At 46.2% G+C, this 21,306-nt stretch overlaps 1 protein-coding gene and 1 long non-coding RNA gene across 4 annotated transcripts; one reads left to right on the top strand and one right to left on the bottom strand.

Moving 5' to 3' along the window:
- Positions 1 to 1,699: 1,699 nt before the first annotated feature.
- LOC127591670 (lipoxygenase homology domain-containing protein 1-like) lies at positions 1,700 to 20,949 on the top strand. 3 transcript variants are annotated; one of them, XM_052051974.1, is made up of 40 exons: positions 1,700 to 1,907; positions 4,329 to 4,409; positions 5,185 to 5,369; positions 6,532 to 6,630; positions 6,713 to 6,861; positions 7,208 to 7,331; positions 7,561 to 7,811; positions 8,771 to 8,906; positions 8,985 to 9,145; positions 9,256 to 9,342; positions 9,454 to 9,589; positions 9,725 to 9,879; positions 9,965 to 10,125; positions 10,591 to 10,667; positions 11,104 to 11,300; positions 11,780 to 11,972; positions 12,317 to 12,477; positions 12,625 to 12,958; positions 13,026 to 13,177; positions 13,348 to 13,481; positions 14,287 to 14,441; positions 14,509 to 14,613; positions 14,758 to 14,886; positions 15,090 to 15,257; positions 15,341 to 15,522; positions 15,687 to 15,803; positions 15,882 to 16,044; positions 16,142 to 16,296; positions 16,362 to 16,571; positions 16,999 to 17,116; positions 17,186 to 17,394; positions 17,478 to 17,663; positions 17,741 to 17,868; positions 17,938 to 18,055; positions 18,183 to 18,360; positions 18,543 to 18,728; positions 18,826 to 18,996; positions 19,078 to 19,216; positions 19,383 to 19,538; positions 19,712 to 20,949. In XM_052051974.1, exons 3-40 carry the CDS (start codon positions 5,207 to 5,209, stop codon positions 20,190 to 20,192), a joined length of 6,324 nt encoding a protein of 2,107 aa, XP_051907934.1. In that variant the 5' UTR covers positions 1,700 to 1,907; positions 4,329 to 4,409; positions 5,185 to 5,206; the 3' UTR covers positions 20,193 to 20,949. The 3 variants fall into 3 exon arrangements, with proteins under 3 accessions (XP_051907934.1, XP_051907933.1, XP_051907935.1); XM_052051973.1 differs by lacking the exon at positions 1,700 to 1,907 and having other exon boundaries at positions 2,859 to 4,409; XM_052051975.1 differs by lacking the exons at positions 1,700 to 1,907; positions 4,329 to 4,409; positions 5,185 to 5,369; ... (7 more) ...; positions 9,454 to 9,589; positions 9,725 to 9,879 and having other exon boundaries at positions 9,986 to 10,125; positions 10,591 to 10,671.
- Positions 7,661 to 12,738, bottom strand: LOC127591676 (uncharacterized). Its single transcript, XR_007959923.1, has 6 exons — positions 12,610 to 12,738; positions 12,020 to 12,098; positions 11,749 to 11,956; positions 8,969 to 9,060; positions 8,740 to 8,882; positions 7,661 to 7,801 (listed from the first exon to the last, which is right to left on the bottom strand). It is a non-coding gene; the product is annotated as an uncharacterized LOC127591676 (long non-coding RNA).
- Positions 20,950 to 21,306: the final 357 nt, after the last annotated feature.

The raw sequence follows: 21,306 nt of genomic DNA, 5'->3' as shown, positions 1-21,306 counted from the left end.
CGGTCCGCTGTCGCCTGTCGCCGATGTCGTCATTTGCCAACGAAATACGTCTTATGCGCCACTATTTTTAAAAGACTGTTGGAAATGAGACTGGGAGTAAAAACACCGGGACCACTCTGCATCAGCGGCGCGTGGCAGTGCGGAAACGTGTTTGTCAATAAACTGGTTTGACTTTTTGTCTTCTTGTACACTTCTCCCTATTATTACAGTTTGACTGATATTTCGCAACTATCTGTCAATTGGGTGGATGATGACCTGGTGGGTTATGTAAGAAAATTCACGGCTGGGCATTAGCATACAATTCCCGTTTGGGATGTATATGCTACTCTACAAATTAACCGGCAACCATTCCTGGTCATTTGATAACATTTGAGCCAAACGGTAGATGCTCTGCTTTAAAAAATAAATATTCCCTTGCATATTGGGTTGATGGAAAGCTCAATATAACCCACAGGGGTGAACGTAAATGATTTTTGTGGGGTCTATTTTGTGTCCTACAGTTGAATGGCGACCAGCACGCCCTAGTTCTGGACCAAAGTGATGGAAGGATAGGAATCTCAAACTACATCGTCTTTGAAAATTACTTCCGGGGACGTGTGAGCGCCCGAGCAAGGGAGACCGACTGTTGATTTACGTCTATTTAGAAAGGAAAGGTCGCCGCAGTTCCTGTTCAGTGTTCATGTACGGTGGGTGCGTAAGCGCAGGTAAAAAGCGAGACACCCCTGTCCCGTAAAGCGATCCTGACGCCATGAATAATGGAATGTGAGGATAAGTTATCTCTGTGCAAGGCTCCTTTTTCACACGGCTTTCTCCCCGACGGTCACGTGCCAAGGCGGCTAATTTTTCATGAGTGATGCCTAAAGTTTGTCGTTGGTTTGCTCCGGAAGGACTCAGAAGCAGAACTTCCCAGCAGTCAGGGGTTGAAAATGATTTGCCCCGGCTCCGTCGAAACCTTGGCTCACTCTTAACTCATTCAGTAGCAGCCAATTCTGGACCAAGTCTGAAAAGACGTTTAAAAACGTCTTTGGGAGTGAATGAGTTAAGAGCGCGAAGGAAAAGATGCCATCCAAACAGAAACATTCGAGATTATTAGAAGAAAGCGAAGAGGTGGATGAGGAAGTGGACGAAGCGCCCGAGTTGAAGAAGAGGAGCGGCAAAGGTGAGAAGACTCGCAAGAAGGACAAGAGTTCCGAGCGTTCTGACAACAGGGGCGAGAAAGGGGAAAAAGACAAAAAGAAGAAAAAAATGGAGATTGAGAAGGCGGAAGGTGAGCAGAACAACAACGACCCAACCGCCAAAGAAGACGCGAGCGAGGTGACGAAGGAGGACAAGAAGAAGAAAAAGAAAAAACCCTCCGTGGAGAACCCAGACGAAACGGACGCTGAGAAGAAGACCAAGAGCAAAGACGGCAAGAAGAAGAAGAAGAAAGGATCCCACGATGAGGGAGGTGAACCTGCGGAGGAGGAGGAGGACGACGACTCCAAAAAAAAGAAGAAGAAAGCCAAGAAGGGATCGGGCGAAAATGACGAGGATAAAAAGAAAAAAGTGAAGAAGTCCAAAAACAAGCATGTCGACTACGCCGCAATCTATCAGAGCGAGCTGCTGAACTACCACACAGACTCATCCGACGGCTATGAGGACGTCTACTACAAGAAGAAAGGTGAGTCAAGTGGAATTTATTTATGTTGAGCTTAATCCCAAAAAGCCTCAAAGGTAAAAAAAAAAACAAAAACATCTGGGGACAAAAGGGGAGGTCCAGTTGGAAAACTAAATTCTCTTCCTCTGGTTCTAGTCTACGAGGTGGTCACCGTCACCGGCGACGTCAAGGGAGCCGGGACTGATGCCAATGTGTTTGTTACACTTTTCGGAGAGTTTGGCGTCACCCCCAAAGTTCATCTGGCCAGCAAGTAGGCAGCAAATTGTTTCGATTTTAGACTCTCAATGCATATACAAGAACGGTCGAACTAAGGTTAGGGAGTGAGTATTAGTTTTAGGATTTTTTTTTAGGGGGTCGGGGGGCAAGGTTTAGCCGAATTATTTGGGTTCCAAGGGTCCAACTTGCGGTCTTTAATCATGCAAAGTAACTAATGAATATTTTCTATTCCCCTTCTGGTCATTGCAGCACAGAAAAGAGGTACTTTGAAGGTTGAAGATTCTGTTCCTTGTGTTGTTGGCTTGTACTGTGCAGCACTGTATGAGATTGCATTCCTTTTTAATCAAATATCATTTCCACAATTTTTTTAACCCTTTATCGGGCACGCATTTCAATTCTTTCAAATTCAACTTCAGACAATGCATTTGTCTATAATGGAGCAAAAAAAAATCCCCCTCGTTTTGAATATTCAGCCCTCAAAGGCAGTAGCCGAGAGATTTTGCCTGATTGCTACCAGAATACGATCGTTGTATACGAGACAGATGTGTGCAGTCATTTAGTACCAGCGAAGCAGGGTGACAAATTTGGCATCACATAACTCTTAACACTGGAGTTATGGTCTAAGCCAGTGGTCCTCAGACCCCCGGTCCGGGGACTGGTACTGGTCCGTAGGTTATTTGGTATCGGGCCGCACAGAAAGAATAAATACATGACTTCCGTTTTATTCATTTCGGAATCTGAAAGATGTTTTATTTTGAAAGGTTACCGAATTTGCTGTTATATCCGCCTGTAACTTGTCACTCATGACGCAGTCGAGGCACGCTTTTCGGTCACGTGATAGGTTACCGCTAAAGAAATCCAGGAGCTAGCAAAATGCGAGAAAAAAAACCCCACAATCGTCTTTGGAAAGTTTCTTTGGGAAGGAAAAAGGCCCAGCCAGGAGATAGAAGAAGAGCCTACGACTTTCAAGAAAAAGAAGGTAACATTGAATCGACAGTATCGGGAGTCAAACTTATTAAAATACAGATTTATCGCAAGGGGAGATTCCCACGCACCAAGCACACTCTGCATAATATGCGGCTATAAGATAAGACAAGAAACTTTCATTTGTCTCACAAGGGAGAAATTCCCGATTTACAGCAGGAAAATTATTAAAGGATGAAATAGAAGAACACAAAGTATATAAAACTTAAAGGCTGTTCTCTTAAAATATTGTCTGACATTAAACTGATCCGTGGGGCAAAAAAAAAAGATTGGGGAAGCTACTAAATTTGTCTCCTTGCCCCAATAAAGGGTTAAATTGCCGTCCAAGCCGCGTCTTCGGATTGAGACCGGTTTGGTCGCCATAGCGACAGGATGCTCTCTTCTATACAGTACTGTATTTGGAGTAAGGCGGAACTACGTGACATGGCAGGTCTTCTTCCCCATTCCGATGTGAACGGAAGAAGACCACGATGTCAAATTTGATTTGATTCCCCCCCCCTGCAGACGATCAAATGACCGCCAGGCAGTCGCACATTGATTGAACGATCGGGTTACCTGGCTGCGCAATAGGACATCCTGACTTTAGTGTCGGCCCGTGCGGGACCATGTCAGCCACACCTCGAGTACGAGCCGTGTGCGCGCCCCCGTGCATTCACCGTGTCCGTGCTGTGTGACCGCATCTGATGAAATAGCATACACGGCGAGCGCAAAGCAAGAGTTTCACCTTACTCCCATATATGCCAGTACTTATATCAGGTCGCGGCTGTATTGTGTGACTAACAACACGATATGGTCGCGGGGGCCGGTGTGCATGCAATTCTTTGGAAATTCATTGGAACTCACAAGTTGCATGAATTCCAAAGTTTGCATTGGGTTTTGCTTTTGTTTGCGTAATCACTGTGCCAACCCCCCCGCGCCCTCTCCCTCACAACAGATGGCGGATCTAGGGCAGCCAGTCATGTGTGTCGGACGGCCTTTTGCATTTCTTCAGTATATGACTCTGTGCGCTTTAATTATACAAGCCCGTGGCATGGCTGGTGGGTTGCATGTTGGAGATGCGGGTTCAGAGACAATGGAACCTCTGAAGTTGAACGTAGCTGCTCGGCAGTCAACCAAAAGCAATGCAAAAGCTGTGAAGTTCGAAACGCCAGACGTAAGTTGATTTTGCAAAAACCTATGAGCATCAAAGGACTGGCATGTGTTAGCCTCTTGTTTGGCTTTTCGGGGCGACACTTATTCTGAAAGAAGCAGTCTTGAACAAACGTACGACAAAAGAAGATACAGTTACGCGCATCAAATGGAGCACTTTGGGTATTTTGATTGCGTTTCTTGTGTCTTTGGGGGATCCACTGGATGAGCTTAAAAACGTGGGTGCAGCCTGAAAAAAAAATAGCCGATTGCGACTCATTTCTTATTTAACGGGTCGTTTCGTTGTTATGTTTGCCACAATGCTAACTCTCCTTCTCTGCAGAAGCCGCACTGCCTTTGAAAAGAATAAGACAGATGTTTTCCGCATCAAAACGCACAACGTAGGTGCCCTCAAGAAGCTAAGGTAAAGTGCAAGTTCAGCCAAACGACCTAAATGTGGAGTCTCAAAATTTTGCCAATATCTTTTCTTTTTCTAGAGTTGTACAGGCCTATAAATAAGTAAGCAACATGTCAACATTGGCAATTTTCAGCATGAGTGACTGGAAACTCCTGACTTGTGTTCTTTTCTCATCATACTCAAAACACTGTTTTGTTTTGTTTTTTTGTTTTGTTTCTTACTGGTGATTAAAGTTGCTTGTCGCTGGAGGCTTTTGAAAAGGCAGAAATACGCAGGATAACGGCAGCTTAATAGGGCCGAGGTTGCACTTATTTTCCAGGTGTGCAGCACTTTGCTGGATTTGATCCTGGAGTGGGAAGTTTAAGCGCAATCTGCTTTCGGGTGTTAGCATCTTTTAGCGTAGCGTAGAAATTGGTCCCTCCATCAAGTGTGTGTGTAATTTTATTGATAACTTTTCCAAAATGCAGAAAAATACGGTTCAGGGTTGCAGAAAATGCACTTTGAAAAAAATCCATGCTAGTTTTTTTCCCCCTCCCTACACAGCGTTTTCCTTTCTGAATTCTGATTGTAATTTCCCCATTGCGGGACAAATAAAGGATATCTTAAACTTAATCTAACTCTTAAGCAAAAATAGAGGAATGCGTATAACATATTGATAATCTAAGTCATCCAAATACGATTATTTGACAACAGATTTAGATTCACATATGTGAGTTTAAAAAAACAAAAACAAACAATAATTGAAAGTTAATTTCACTTCACTGTCAACTTCACTGTGCAGGATCGAGCACGACAACACGGGCATGAATGCCAGTTGGTTTTTGGACAGGGTGGTGGTGACCGACATGAGCCGGCCGCACCTGCGATTCTACTTTGCCTGCAACAACTGGCTGAGCCGCGAGGAAGGCGACAACCTTTTTGTCAGGGACCTGCTGGGTAGCCTCAACCAGATGGACGTGCCCAAATGTGAGGCCAAAATACACGCACAATGTACATTCTGGTCATCGAATTTCATTAGCGCATAGTCCTCTGTTGCTATGTGAGCCGATGCCGCAGTGCTCCGGTCAATCAGGTGATTGGACACCGCAATTGGCTTTAACGCAGCCGCTGTTATGACTTTTTAACCTAGTAAGAGTAGTAGTAGTAGCTTAGCCAGGAATACACACATCCGAAAGGTAATCTACGTTACATAACGTAACCCCCGCTGAATGTTTTCTCTTTAACCTCTGTAGACATAGTTGTACACGGCTGCGCTACGAACTACAAAATAAACTACCGGTATTCTGATTTACTCTTCAAAAATGTCAATCAAAACCTGAGCGTTATTTGGGCCACAACACCACATTTTGAATTCAGCCGCCAAAGTTGGTTTAACTTAGCTTACATAAAGGCTCAAAATATGTGGCTTCACATTGCAGTTTGCGAGTCAAAGTTAGCTTTTTACGCCTCATCAAAACACCTTGAATAGCAAAACTGAGAATTACTTTTGACAATAAAGTTTCTATGAAAAAGTCTGAAAAAGTTTAGACTAGTCTAGACAAGCGCACGTTATCTTCATACATGACGGATGTGATCTATCGACTTATGACACACTATTAGCTAGCAACAAACTTTGTCCGGCTACTTGTGCGACTGATCAAGTTGCAAAGTCACTCTTAAGTCGGTATTTATCGCTTTCATGGCCGAGATTAAGCCAACTTCTGACGAGTATTGTTCTCTTGATGACGAGGAAGGTTAGAGAAGTCATATGATTAGCTAAGCTAACCTAAGATTAGCATGGAATCAGAATTAAGTGCTTGGGTGATTGAGTACACTATTCACAGGAGACTGGCTGGAACCCCGTTAAAACTAAGCAGGTCCAATTTTGAAAGGCAAAAAAAGCAGGCAAATTCATAGGCATCTGGACGCTGGAGAGAAAATCATACTCATGAAACAGACCAGAAACCATAAATGAATTAGCTTTCGTTATTGACAGGAAGTTTAGCATTTTTTTTGTCTGAATACTTCCAAATTTGATCTTGGTTTACTACACAGATAAGCAATGATGAATTGATTGGGGAAAAATAGTTTTCACGGCGACCTATGCATGGATTTTGTGTTCTGAATTGCGTACGATTGATCATTACAGTAAACAAATACACAGTGAGCGTGTTCACTGCCGACATGAAGGGAAGCGGAACCGACGCTGACGTCTTCCTCAACATCTTTGGAGAGCACGGCGACACAGGTGGGGAAATGTTTGCTTGACTCTCTCACACGTTTACGTTTTTTTTTCCTCTCTCAACACCTTCTTTTACGGCTCATTGAAGGTGAGCGGCGGCTGGACAGCGACAAGGACAACTTTGAACGCGGCTCTGAGGACAAGTTCACCATCGAGGCCCCAAATCTAGGCAGGCTGAGGAAGATCACCATCGGCCACAACAACAGAGGTTCATCCGCTGGATGGTTCCTAAATAAGGCACGTGGGTACTGCTATTCTGTTCCAAGCCCTGATGAGAATTATGAAAAACCAGAAATAATCGATCACCCTGCCTAACAGTGAATATACCGCAAACCATGAACCCGAAACACAGAAATAAAATTCACACAAACGTGCATCATGCGGCAAAGAAATTCCGTAAATGCCCAGGCTAAATTTAGCTCAATGCTAACACTAACGCAACACGAGAGGTGTCCTGGCTGGTCCCCCCTCCCACCCCCCACCCCAAAGTTAGCACAGCCGCAATCCCTGCAGTTCTGCTTATCATGGACCGACGTCTTCGCTTTAAACTCGTGTTGCCATTCGTTCCGATTTGTCTGTTCAGGTTGCTATCGATGACATCGGGAATAAGGAAGTGTACGAGTTCCCCGTCAATCGCTGGTTTGCTATGGATGAAGACGACGGCAAAATCCAGAGAGACGTGCTGGTTGGCTCACTGCAGCCGATGGGTGAGCGTACCACGCGGCCTCACACCCAACAAACCAAATTATGGCTTCACCTGAACGTAATCAAGAATCCTTCATATAATTATTTTGCATTTTTTGGACAATAAGTCACTCCGGAGTTGCACCAGTCAAAAAAAATATGTAATGAAGAAGAAAAAGAAAACCTACAGCATAGAAGTCTCTCTGGTAAAATACGATTCGATGCATATCTCAACACATTTCTGTCCGTCAGGAATCGTGTACAACGTTCAAGTGATGACCGGGGACGTGCGCGGCGCGGGCACCAACTCCAAAATTCACATGGTCATGCACGGCTCCAAGGGCTTTAAGAACAGCGGTAAAATCTTTCTGGAGGGCGGCGCCTTCGAGCGCGGCCTCATCGACATCTTCAATGTGGAGATCTGCGAGCTGATCAGCCCCCTCGGCAGGGTCACCATCGGGCACGACAACGGGGCCGTGGGCGCCGGCTGGTACTGCGAGAAGGTACGATGCGTCTCTCACTAGCACGATTGAATCAGAATGCTACGAAAAGAGTTTGACACACTACTGCGGGAGGTTGTTTTTTTTTTTGCACTCATGCACTACTGAAACAATGTCAAACTACTCAAACACTCACACACTGGTGAAAGGCTTCAAGTGAAAATGCTCCAACGCTCACTACTGAAATGCTCTCACACGCGCACCTTCAGTTCCTTTCTCATGCACTCCGGAAACACTTTTTCTGTCAAGTGAAAGGCTCTCACACATATGGCTGGTCTTTCACAAACACGACAGAAATGCATTCACTCACGTTAAATGCTCTCGCATGTTACCGATTTCGTTCCCCTCTTTCACACGACCACAACTAAAATGCTTTCCAACGTCACTGAACTTTTTTTCTGCTCACATCCACGACTAAAAGGCTCTCACACACAAATATAATACCCAGAAAACATTCATATTCTCTAACACATACGACTGAAAGGCTCTAATAGGTACAAGTGAAATACTTTGACACACAATGCTGAAATCTTTCCTTTGCATATCCTATTTCATTAGATACATTGAAAAGACCAAACCGCTGTGTAAAACTGTTTTTTAAACAAATATTTTAAGTTTTATTTTGTACTATGAATAAATGGAATAATTTTTTAAATAATTAAGAATGTTTATTGCAATGTACTATTTTTATTTACAAAAATAAATGAATATATTCTTAATTTTTTCTAGTATTATTTACATCAATCACTTAGTTAACAAAATAATTAAATGTCAATGTATTCATATTTTTATATTATTTCTAATAAACAAACCTTCCAATTATTTAATAGCATAAAACACAATTTTACCTTTTTATTTAATGCGATGAATTGATTTTTTATTTTTTAAACAGAGCGGGCCATCTGTGACCCGCGAGCCATGCATTGCTCACCTCTTTCGCCAATTGGGTATTCCTCATCTAGGTGGTCATCTACTGTCCATTCACGGGTGTGGAGCAGACATTTCCGTGCGGGATGTGGCTGGACGAGGACGAGGGCGATGGACTCGTTGAGAGAGAGCTCTACGAGATGGTTTCTCTCCGCCAGAGGAAGCAGAAGAGTGAAGTCCATCAGGCTAATAGACACGACCCGTGATTCAATTCTCAAAGTTCATTTACTTACCGGCTTTGCGCTACAGAGTACCCGTGGTCCTTGTGGATCTGGACCTCGGACCTGAAGGGCGCGGGTACCGACGCCCAGGTTTTTCTTCAGATCTACGGCGAGAGCGGCAAATCGGATGAGATCAAGCTGGAAAATAATTCGGATAGTTTTGAACAGGGTCGTCTTGATAAATTCATGGTAATCCTCGGATTATTTTGACCGCTAAGCCATCGACTGCTAAAATGGCTTTCATATTTTGTCTAAGGGTTTCCATTTTTATTTTTTTGGGGGGGGGGGGATCCTTTCAGATTGAACTGCCTGACATTGGACGACTCCTAAAACTGCGCATCTGGCATGAGAAGAGGCATCCGTTTGCCGGCTGGCACTTAGCGCGGGTGAGGGCTTTTCAGTTTTTGGTGCGATTAGACCCGGTAGCCAGATTTGGCCCATCACAAAATTTTGTTTTTGTGGCCTGTGATTTTTAAAAATGTTTTTTTTTTTTGCAGATTACTTTACTGAAGACCCTGACAATGGAGAAATACAAGTTTGAATGCGGCCGTTGGCTCGACGTTAACGAAGACGACAACGAGATCGTACGAGAGCTGCCGGCGACCGGAGCACTTTGCGGGGAGCCGCTACCATGTGCGAAACGAGTTCATACAACTCTGTAGCATGTCTGCCACACAGACCTCAGCCAAAGTCAGCTGCAAAAGATTCAGCGTAGCAATTTCTTTTTTTGAAATCATGAAGCTGTTGGTTTTTGGTTTTGTGCTTTAGTGACAAAGTATCGCATCACCATCTGCACGGGCAACATCAGCAGCGGCGGCACCGATGCCAGCGTCTTCCTCAATGTCATCGGCGACCTGGGCGACACCGGCGAGAGACTCATGATCATGAGCAAAAACAATGTCAACAAATTCGAAAAGGGCAATGTACGTCTGGCCAACGCTCGTGACGTTCGCTTCATGTTGGCGCTTTATTATTATTATTTTTTTTACTCTCCGTATTTTCCTTCAGCACGACGAGTTTCTCATTGAAGCCGTGTTCCTGGGCCGCATCCACCGGGTGCGAGTCGGACACGATGGCCGAGGCGGAGGCTGCGGTTGGTTTCTTGATAAGGTCACGGTGAGGGAGGAAGGCCAGCCAGAGTCAGTCGCCATCGAGTTCCCATGTTACAGGCAAGGCGAACTTTTTTCAACAACTTCCAATTTGAGAAGTCCCGGCATTATTGTGCCTCAGTGCAAAACGCAAGATCCAAAAAGGCATTAGTGCCATGTCATTGGTACAAATTCTCTTGTTCTCTTAACGCATCTCAGCCTCCTAACCTCCTGCGCTTCCAAATTAAAGATCCAAAGGACCCGATAAGAGCAGTAAATTGGCCCTTCACGGGGTTAGACAGCTCTCCTGTTGCATGCCATTAAGTCGTTAGGCGGTTGATGGATGGGTTTTGCTTTCCAAATAAGGACGAAATGTACGGCGGTCGGACAGCTGTTTCTTTCAGTACTCGGAGCCCAGTGCCGCATTATATCTGGAAAGTGTCCCATCTGGTGTTCTGTGATTGGGATTGATCACATTCTCATTTAAGAGATGGATTTGTAAGATTGAAAACACCCTCGGGCCAACACAAATGTGTCTCCAATCAGGTGGTTGGACCGCAACGAAGACGATGGGCAGATCGTCCGTGAATTGGTTCCAGCTGGAGAAGGCCTGCGTCTCTTTAGTGGGTACAGTAATCCCAGGCATATTTTCCGTTCAATATTTAAGACACATTACCTATTTGTGCTTTTTTTTTTCCTGTGGGAAATAGGTATTCGTTGAAACCCTTACGTATTCCTTTCGCGCTGGTTCTGAACCGTCCTCAATCGGTAGATGTCTCCAAAGCTAACAGAAAATGAGTACAATGATGTCCAAAAGTATGTTGAAGTGATACCTCTTGACAAAGAGACAAGCTTTGCATGATGGGGAGAAGCCAAGTTTGACCTGGATTGTTAGCGGGGAGAGTTACATCATCTGGAAGCTGTTTATTTTTAATTGTATTTTTTGCAGTGAATTTGTATTCTATGTATATTTTGAACCTACATCAGCGATTATAAATATTTTTAGGGGGGCATCAATTACTCGAGGTTGTATATAATTCCCTCCACCTCTCCTTGCAGATGTCAGCTACCACATAGCCATCAAGACAGGCAGCGTCAGCGGGGCCAGCTCCGACTCTCGGGTGTTTGTCAAGCTTTACGGCGAGCGGGGCGACACTGGCAAGATAACCCTGGCGGTTTCGGACAACGACCTGAGGAATTATTTTGAGACTGGTCGCATCGACATCTTCACCATAGAAACCTTTGATATCGGAAAGGTGCGCTCAGAAAAGTCCAGCTGTTTTCACAATGACGGTTCAGGAAAACAAATGGAAGTACAAAAAAATATATATAGGACTGAAAAGATTTTTGTTAATTTTCGTCAAATAATATATGATATTTGGTAATATGATTATAGCAATGGAACAGCGATCAAGCGATTACTGCATTGAGAATTTTATCAAAATCAAATAACCACAACCACTTTTTTTTCAAGTCCTAACAGAGCTTTTTTTATGGCACCTTTTGAAGGTTTTATTAACCTATACTGTATTTAAAAAAAAAACTAAAACTAATACTAAAACTAATATTTTAAAAAATGCTACTAAAATTGGCAAAATTAAACTCTTGCTCCAAAAAGGAATTAAAATTAACCAAATTTGAAAAACCAAAAGGTAAGATGCGATAAAAAACAAAAACTAATGAAAAATCCCAAACAATTCTAACCTTGCTTCAAATCTTTGGCACGTCTTGGCAGATCAACAGACTCCTCATCGGCCACACCAACGAAGGCCTGCGAGCCGGCTGGTTTCTGGACAGTGTTCAGATCTCGGTGCCGGTCCAGGGCAAGCAGTACATGTTCCCAAGTCACCGCTGGCTCTGCAAGGACGAGGCTGATGGAAAAGTAGAGGTGGAGATCTATCCCAGCGAGACCCTGGACATGGAGAAACGTAAATGATCAAATCTTAACGGCTGATACGGCCGTACCTTAACTTACCAGTTTGATTCTTAACAATTGTCCGCATCATTCACATCGCCGCTGTCCTTTTTTGTTCCACCTTTTAACTCCCCAAGATCTGAATGACACAATAAAAAAAAAATGACGCGGTTAAAAGACGTCTTTTTTGTCATCATACAGCAGGTTGACAGTGATCCAATTTCATGACCACACTTGGAACTCCAAACAGTTGCATCTCAAATGATGTTTCCCCACTGAAATGATTAGAAATGCCATGAATTTGTTCCAGCACCCCCCCCCTCCCAAACACACTAACAACATATGTTCCCGGGACAGTGATCAACTACGAAGTGAGCGTGGTCACGGGGGATGTGCGCACAAGCGGAACCAACGCCAACGTCTTCTGTCAGATTTATGGTGACGACGGCAAAACGGAAGTTCTTCCCCTGAAGAGCCGCTCCAACAACTTTGAACGTGGTACCACCGAGATCTTCAAGGTCAGTATCTCAGACCGGCCCGATTTAGTTCACGACGTTTCATGAGATCACTTTAATTGACGGTATCTGCACGAGTACTTTTGCCACTTCCGCTTGTGTTTGGCAATCCAATGAAACGCCTCAGGCGCTCACCTTCCATTTTGCCAGCTGGAAGCTCAGGACGTGGGCAAGATCTACAAGCTGCGGCTCTACCACGATGGCAGGGGCATCGGCGACGGCTGGTTCGTGGAGTCGGTGGACATCAAGCGCCTGACGACGGCCGTGGTGCAGGTGGAGGTGAAGCGGGAGGACGGCAAGAAGGATAAGAAAAAGGATAAGAAGAAGAAGAAGAAAGATGAAGAGGAGGAGGTGGAGCTGGTGGAGGAGCTGCGGGAGGTGGTGGAGACATTCAGCTTCCCTTGCAACCGCTGGCTGGCCAGGGACGAAGAGGACGGGGAGATCGTGGTTGAGCTCCTGCCTGATGACAATGAAGACCTCGAGGGTAAATGTACCGACAGATTCCCGAAGCAACGGAAATGGCACACGCTTAACGCCTCGGTTTGCCACAGTGAACTCTTACGAGGTGCACGTGTTCACCGGGCATCCGTGGGGGGCTGGCACCGATGCCAAAGTTTACATCAACGTCTACGGCGAAAACGGTGACACGGGCGAGCGCCGCTTAAGGAAGTCCAACAACCTCAATAAATTTGAGAGAGGCCAGGTAAGCTCACCTTCGTGGTGACACACTAACATGTTTGTGGAATGTGGGAGGAAACTGGAGTACCCGGAGAAATCCCACGCAGGGGCGGGGAGAACATGCAAACTCCACACTGGAAGGCCTGAGCCGAAATCAAACCCTGTGTGTGTGCGTGCGTGTGTGTGTGGCGCAAGGAGGACATGTTCAGCCTGACGGCCGTGGACCTGGGCGCACTGAAGAAGCTGAGGATCCGACATGACAACAGCCAGGCTGGGGCGGGCTGGTTCCTGGACAGGGTGGAGATTGTGGACAACAAGGATGACACCACGTAAGCCACTCACAAGAAATCATGTGCCGTGTAGTAGGCAGGATAATATTCGCTCGGATGCTTAGAGCACCCTTTTGAGGGAGCGAGCATGCCGTTTTTTTTAATGAAAAAAAACCCAACGATTTAATTGTTTGAAGATGATTTTTTCTGGAAATATGGTTTTAATGAAATGAATAACATAAAAACTATTTTTTTGCACACATTGTGGTACTTTGAATGGATGAACAAAATAAATAAATAGAGCATCTGATTTTTTAAACTATTTTATTTACTTTTTATTTTAATGAACGTTTCAATCGGTTGAGTCTCTTCTTTCTTCAAATATTAGTTTGAAAAATGATTACTCCACTAAAAGAAATCAACTTCCGTTCCCAGAATTTTGCATCGTCTTTACTGAAACACGTTATTTTATTCATATAAAATTTAGAATTATTTTTGAAATATTTGGAATATTACATGTACGTACAGTAGATACAAATATACATAAAGAGCGTCTGCTCTAAAAGCAAATATGAGTAGATGGTGCATATATTTTTTTAACACCGCTTCTGACGTCGTGAGCTTCATTCACATGCACATCAAATGTTGTGCAGCACCCCTATGTGGTAGCAAATGGTACTACACCCATTCAAAGCAGACCTGGGCGAACGCTTTTCGTGTCAGGGCCGATTGTCACGTCTTCAAAGCCTCAACTAAATTCAGGAAAAGATATTTATGATAAGAGAATAGAATGATGATGATAGTGATGCATTCAAGTCCAAATCATTTGAAAAGAACCTGGCAGATGCACATGACTGTGTTGCAGGTACTTCTTCCCGTGCAAGCGATGGTTGGCGGTGGACGAGGACGACGGGCAGCTTGCCAGGGAGCTGGTCCCTGTCGATGAAGCCTTCATGAGGAAAGGAGACGACGAGGATGACGACGGTGACTCCGACGCCACGCTGGGCCTGGAGCAGAAAGGCGAGACCACCGTCATTCGAATCAAGGAAATAAATATTGACATTAAACACGGCACTTGTCACGACAGCCATGTCCACCACGTACACGGTGAGGATAAAAACCGGGGAGAAGAAGTACGCTGGGACGGACGCCAACGTTTTTATGACCTTGTACGGTACCAAGGATGACACAGGTGGGCCACTTCATTAGGTACGCTTCGTGAGTCAAAGCACGTACTTTATATGCGAAAAATCTCACCGCTTGGAGTGAACCCATCACTGCTCCCACGATCCAAATGCCCTTTTACCGAATTTTCCTCCTCTCTTGAAACCTCCAGGGATCATTAACTTGAAGGCCTCAAAGACGCACAAGAACAAATTTGAGCGGGGGATGATCGACGAGTTCACCGTGGAAGCGGTGGACATTGGGCCGCTCAAAAAGTTACGCATCGGACACGACAACCGCGGTACTGCCACACTTGCAAAACGACAGAAAAAGCAATCCCGGTGGCGCTTTAAAGCCGTGCGTAGAAACTTTTGGTGCTTGAAACATTTGTCGAAAAGGCTTGTGTGTTTTGATTTGGATTGTTTGTAATGGGACAGAGGATGGGAATTGATAAGACCTCCCCCCCAGAAATGACTGTCGGTTTTGGTCGCCGTGTATGTCCAGGGGGAGGCTCAGCAGGCTGGTTCCTGGACTGGGTGGAGATTGACGCTCCTTCGCTAGGGCAGAAACTTCGCTTCCAGTGCGGACGCTGGTTGGACAAAGGCGAGGACGACGGCGCCATCTCCAGGGATCTTTTTCCCAATCCTCTCCAAACGCAACTTTACACGCCATGTACGACTTCCACTGCTAAACAATCTTCATGTTCTTCCCTCCAACATTTTTTATCCTTTTTTTTTTTTTTTTGTCTTTCTAAGTTGTCCCGTACGAGATCAAAATCTCCACGAGTGACGTTTTCGGAGCGGGCACCGATGCGGACGTCTTTGTGGTGCTGTACGGAAGAGATGGCGTGTGTACGCAGCAAAAACGTCTGTGTGTCAACAAGAGGGAGAGGATGATGTACTTCGAGAGGGGAGCCGAGGATATGTTCATTGTCGAGGTACGGGAGTACCGAAGTCACCACTCTATCGTGGGGATCTGCAGTTTACAGTTGTTTTTGTGATCAAAAATACAAAACATCATATACTTGCAGTTTTGTTCACAATATGTTGGGAAAGTGGGTTAGTATGTTTGTATGCCGCTTCTCTCACCCGCTCGCTGAAGCTGGAGGACGTCGGAGAGGTCATCGAGAAGCTCCGCATCGGTCACGACAACCGCGGGGTCAACCCGGGTTGGCACCTGGACCGAGTGGAGATCCGACGTCTGCTCAGAAAGGGAAAGGTGCAGCTGGTCGGAGAGAACTGTCACAATAAGTCCCCCTTCGGCAAGTCGGGCTGAGCGACCTATTTTTTGTTGCAGGGCTCGGAGACGGTCATCTTCCCGTGTGAGCGTTGGCTCGCCAAGTCGGAGGACGACGGCGAGACGGTGAGGGAGCTGGTGCCCTCCGACATCATCACCGAGAAGCTGTCGCGGGACGGCAGCCTGAAAATCAACGAGGTGGAGGTGGAGGACGCCCTGGAGAGTACGACAAACGCGTCACAATGTCACATTTTAGATGATAAGCTGTCCACGGAAAATCTTCTGACCGACTCGTGCGGTCCTCTCACATTCGACCGCAGCGCACACGTACAAAGTGTCCGTGATGACCGGCGACGTGTACGGGGCGGGCACCGACGCCAATGTGTTCCTCACCATCTACGGCGAGCTGGGTGACACGGGCGAGCGGAAGCTCAGCAAGTCGGAGAACAACACCAACAAATTTGAGCGAGGATCTGTAAGGAAACGCCGACGTCGCGATGAAACATCATGGTGGCAATCAGCCTTCCCCCGTGGTCGCAGGTGGACAAGTTCACCATCGAGGCCGTGGATCTGGGGCAGGTGTTCAAGATCAAGATTCGCCACGATAACAGCATGATGAGCGCCGACTGGTACCTGGACCAGGTGGAGGTTCTCGACGTGGACACGGAGGAGGTCTTCCTCTTCTTGTGCGAGCGATGGCTCTCCAGGAAGAGGGAGGACCGTCGCATCCAGAGAGTTTTCTACATAAAGGTTAGACCACTTACCTCGAAGGTCCATCCGTTGTTAAATCGTGCCTGTCCGCCATTGTGGTCGTGGAGCACGTCCAAGGTGACTTTGGCCAAGAGGTGGGGTACACCCTTGAAATATGAGCTCGCCGTATTTTTTGGAAAGGAACTGGAAAAGTCTTATGAAAGCAACGGGTGTGTGTGTGTGTGGGGGGGGGGGGGGGGCATGTAAACTCCCACATAGGAAAACCAGGACTTCAATTCAAATATGGAACCTTAGACAGATGCGCTCCATTTAAAAATACCAAGATCATCTCCGTCGGCGTCCCACTCGGCTACCATCTCAGTCCACACGTATTCATCTGGCTAGCGTGTTCCTGCGGGGTGTGGTTGTGCCATCATCGGGCATCTTCCACACAATCCCTTAAAAGAGTGCTGTTCTGTTCTTCCAGGGCTATGAGGGCGTCCGGGAGACCCTGAATGTCAAGGATAAGTCAACCTTGAAGAGCGTTGACAACAACATGAATAAAAAGAGTAAAAAAAAGGAAGAGGAGGAAGAGGAACTCCCCGGTAAGGAAGATCAGTCTTTGCGGCGAAGACCAACGGCAAATGGATTTTAAGCAGAACTTTCCTGCGCAGTCATACCGTACCACGTCACGTTGTGCACCGGGCTGGAACGAGACGCCGGCACAACCAGCAGGGCATACGTGATTATCGTCGGGGCCAATCACGGCCGCACGGATCGGCTGTGGCTGGATCCGCCGGATGGGAGGAAAGGCTTCCGGGCCGGATCCCTGGAGAACTTCGAGTGCCACGGCTCAGATGTGGGGGAGATCAAAAAGGTTGAGGTGAGACTCCACTCACTCACTCACTCACCCGAATCCCAAATCCTAAATCTGAGCCCACAACACCTGTCCGTCCCTTCCCGCAGCTCGGCCATGACGGTGCCACTCCCGAGAGCTGCTGGCTGGTCGACGAGCTCTCCGTTGCCGTGCCAACCAAAGGGGTCAAATACATTTTTGCTTGCGCATGCTGGCTGGCCAAAGACCGCGGTGACGGCCTGACCGCCAGAGTTTTCAACGTGCTGGATGCCGAAGCCGTTTCCATCTCCCAGAAAGTGTGTGACAAGTTCCGACTTCCACGCAGATGCTGCTTGGATCTCAAATCTAACAAGCAGTTTTTGTCCTCTGGCAGGTCATTTATGAGGTGACCGTGGTGACGGGCGACGTCCAAAACGCAGGAACAGACACCGAGATCTTCATGACGGTGTTCGGTGCCAACGGCAGCACTGAGGAAATGTTGCTGCAGAAAAACGAGGACAGGTGAGACCTTTGTTTCCTTTTTTTCACAAGCTCGCAACCTCAGAATCGAGTTTCAGAACTGATTTTCAGGTTTGAGCGCGGTCAAGAGGACACCTTCAACATGGAGATCGATGACATCGCCCCGCTCAGGAAGATGAGGCTGCGCATCGACGGCTCAGGCAGCAGACCCGATTGGTTCCTCGATACGGTTGGTCCGCCCCTCAGCCAAAAAACGAGTTTGTCAGCCAGAAGACTTCGGGGTCCAAACGGGATTTGCTCTCCGTTCACAATCCCGAGTTTTCTGCTGTGATCGGACGATGAACGACTTTCTCCAGGTGACCCTGCGCAACCTGACCACGGGGGAAGTATCCGCGTTCACCTACGAGGAGTGGCTATCCAGGACGCGTGGACCCAGAAGGACGATGATCTGCGAGATGGCTGCTGTGGTGGACGAGGAGACGATGGCGGAGCTCACCACCTACGTGATTCAGGTCAAGACCGGTGACGTCGCAGGTGCGTTTTACGTAGTTTGATGTCAATGATTTCTACATCCATGGTTGCAAACATGGATGAGAAATCCATTTGGCTGGGCTCCAAAGCAGATGAAACGTTTTGTTCTTCGATTCGTACATCTTCTTTAAATGGCCGGTGACTCTTGTTCTCCCTGTGGGGAGTCGCGCTCTTGTCCTCTTCAGGGGCTGGTACCGACGCCAACGTCTGGGTCATTGTTTTCGGCGAGAATGGCGACACGGGGACCTTGGCGTTAAAAGAGTGTAACAGATCCAACAAGTTTGAGCGCAAGCAGGTGGACACTTTCCGTTTTCCAGACATCCTGAGCTTGGGTGACCTCTCCAAAATCAGAGTGTGGCACGACAACACAGGTTAGCCTCGCGGAGAAAACGTCTCCAATCGCCCCCCCAACCCCCTTTTTTTCTTTTTTTTTTTTACCTGCGGGCTTCTTGATCCCATCACATGCAGGTCTGGCGCCAGGATGGAATTTGGACTGCATCGACGTGAAGGACGAGCTTATGGACAAGACTTTCCGCTTCCCCTGCGATCGCTGGCTCGCCAAAAATGACGGCGATGGACAGATCATGAGGGAGCTGCCGTGCGCCAACAACGAACACTTGGACCTTGACGAGAAAACCAGTAAACAAACAAAAATAAATACACGTTCTTCTCCGATGCTTAACGCGTGTCGTGACTTACCTTTTGTACCTTGTCGCTAAGGGTACGAAATTTGTGTCACCACCGGAGACGCGGCAGAGGCCGAAACCAAAGAGAACGTTTGGATGGTGTTGGAGGGGAGGAAAGGTTGCTCAAAAGAGTTCTTCATGGAGAACTCGTCGAAGAAGAGGCGTTTTATGCGGTAGGTACTCGAATGAGACTCCCGATACTCTGCTAGCTCGTCGTCCGTTTGCATCCGATTCAACTTGGCTGAGATTAATAGAATCCAGCTTCCTCGTGAACCTGAAAACAAGAATAGATATTGAACAAACCGTAAGCCGCCACTCCCGTTTAAAAATTTTTTTTAGGGGAAACGTCGACAGTTTTGAGTTTACTTCCAAGAACCTGGGCGACATCGTCAGCATCTGCGTTGGCCACACATCCAAAGAGGGAAAGAAAGTCAAGACGGCGCTTCACTGGCATGTGGTGGAGGTGGTGGTCACTGAAAGAGAACTGGGGAACAAGTAAGGGCCACGTTTGAAAAGCCCACTGGCGGTCAAGTCCAACAATCTTGGCACGATTATAGAAGGCAACAATACAATATTAAACAGACAATAAAACAGCATGCTTACCGTGATTGGCAAATTTGATACAGATTTTCTTTAAAAAAAAAAAACGTTTTTCTATTCACCGTCAGGTACATCTTCCATTGTGACGCGTCGGTCCCGCTGTCAGCGAAGAGAGACAACTTCTTGACCTTTGAGTGCACCAAAGCCATCGAGAGCTTTGCCAGCAAGTCCCGCGGCCTGGTGCCCGTCAAGTACGAGATTATCGTCATCACGGGCGATGAGAAAGGAGCGGGCACCGACGCCAACGTCTTCATCACCGTCTTCGGCACCAACGGAGATTCGGGTCGGCGACGGCTGCGGCAGAGGTTCCGCAACCTCTTCGAGCGCGATCGGACGGACCGCTTTGTGCTGGAGATGCTGGACATGGGCGAGTTGCAGAAAGTGCGAGTGGAACACGACAATTCGGGCCTGCATACCAGCTGGCTGCTGGACCGCGTGGAGGTCACCAATACGGCCAACGGCGTCACCACCATTTTCCTTTGCGGCAAGTGGCTGGATACCAAGAGGGCAGACGGACGGATAGCCAGAGTCCTCTACCCTAAATACTGAACACTCAGTCTGGCGCCATTTTTTTTTATTCAACCAACTGAGCATTTACATGATCAATATGGTGCAGGTGTCGGATTGTTTTCCTTCTGTTAAGCACTTTTTAAACATGAGGAAATGTGACAAAGTTTGTTTGTTTTGGTCGGGGGGGCGGGGGGGGGAGTGCCATTTTTGTCTGAGCCGAAGGTCTCCAGAAGCTTTTCAGTTGCTTTGCTAGATTGTCAAGTTTTGTATCAGCAATGAAATAATTTCAATTTTAAGGCCTTTTTTCCCACCCGTGTGTCCATGCATGTGACAAAGAAGAAAGGAAAAAAACAAGACGTGGGGAAAAAAATAATTTTCTTCTAATATTCTAATTTTTTTTCTAATTTTCTAATTTTATTCTTTGTATTTTATGACCTAAGAAGAACAATATTTTATTTTCATATTAATACCAATGTTTGGAATAGTTTAACAAAATCAAGTCAAATATGACAAATATTTTTGTGACTTTCCATTTGCTTATTTTACTGCTGCATTATACAATAAACATTTTTTATGTAATTTGTCAAACTACACTTACTGTATCATTCACGCATGCCACTAAAGGCAGGACATTTTTCCCCATTTTATTACAAAAAGAGCACATACAAAAGGATAATATACAAGCCATGAAACAATTCCAAAACAAACAAAAAAAAACACGTTTGGGTTTAGCAATGCCACTTTTTGAATTAATCATCATTAGTCGTAAGAATAAATAAGGTACAAAAAAATTCCACCACGCGTGAATCTAACACTTATTCACAATATGCTCATCCACGTCGCGCACACGCGTCACCATTTAACGCACTATTGCTTGAATATTAATGATAAATAGATCTATGTTCAGATAAAATATCCTATATTGAAAAACATTGCGCAGTCACGGCTAGAACAGCAGATTGATCAGATTTACACGCACACACGCCCCACATACACAAGGATGGCGGCAGCCCTTTCACTGGCACTCTTTCTTTTGAAAGAAATATTTACGTGCATTGTCAGCATTCAACCAAAGCAATGAATACTTGGGAGTATACTTAAAAGAAAAAAAAGTCAATCTCAAGCCATTGAATCAGTGCATTGAAACCTGAGA

This window comes from Hippocampus zosterae, chromosome 18, assembly GCF_025434085.1.
Source record: "Hippocampus zosterae strain Florida chromosome 18, ASM2543408v3, whole genome shotgun sequence".
Taxonomy (NCBI): domain Eukaryota; kingdom Metazoa; phylum Chordata; class Actinopteri; order Syngnathiformes; family Syngnathidae; genus Hippocampus; species Hippocampus zosterae.
Note: the sequence above shows the minus strand (reverse complement) of the source record. Positions and strands in the feature narration are given on the sequence as shown.

What these genes read in the sequence shown, in the direction of transcription:
- LOC127591670 (XM_052051973.1), top strand. Translation starts at nt 4,294, where the DNA reads ATGTTTGCCACAATGCTAACTCTCCTTCTCTGCAGAAGCCGCACTGCC. An exon ending in GGTGCCCTCAAGAAGCTAAG is followed by an intron (nt 4,410 to 5,184) that starts GTAAAGTGCAAG and finishes TTCACTGTGCAG; the next exon opens with GATCGAGCACGACAACACGG. An exon ending in GAAAGAGAACTGGGGAACAA is followed by an intron (nt 19,539 to 19,711) that starts GTAAGGGCCACG and finishes ATTCACCGTCAG; the next exon opens with GTACATCTTCCATTGTGACG.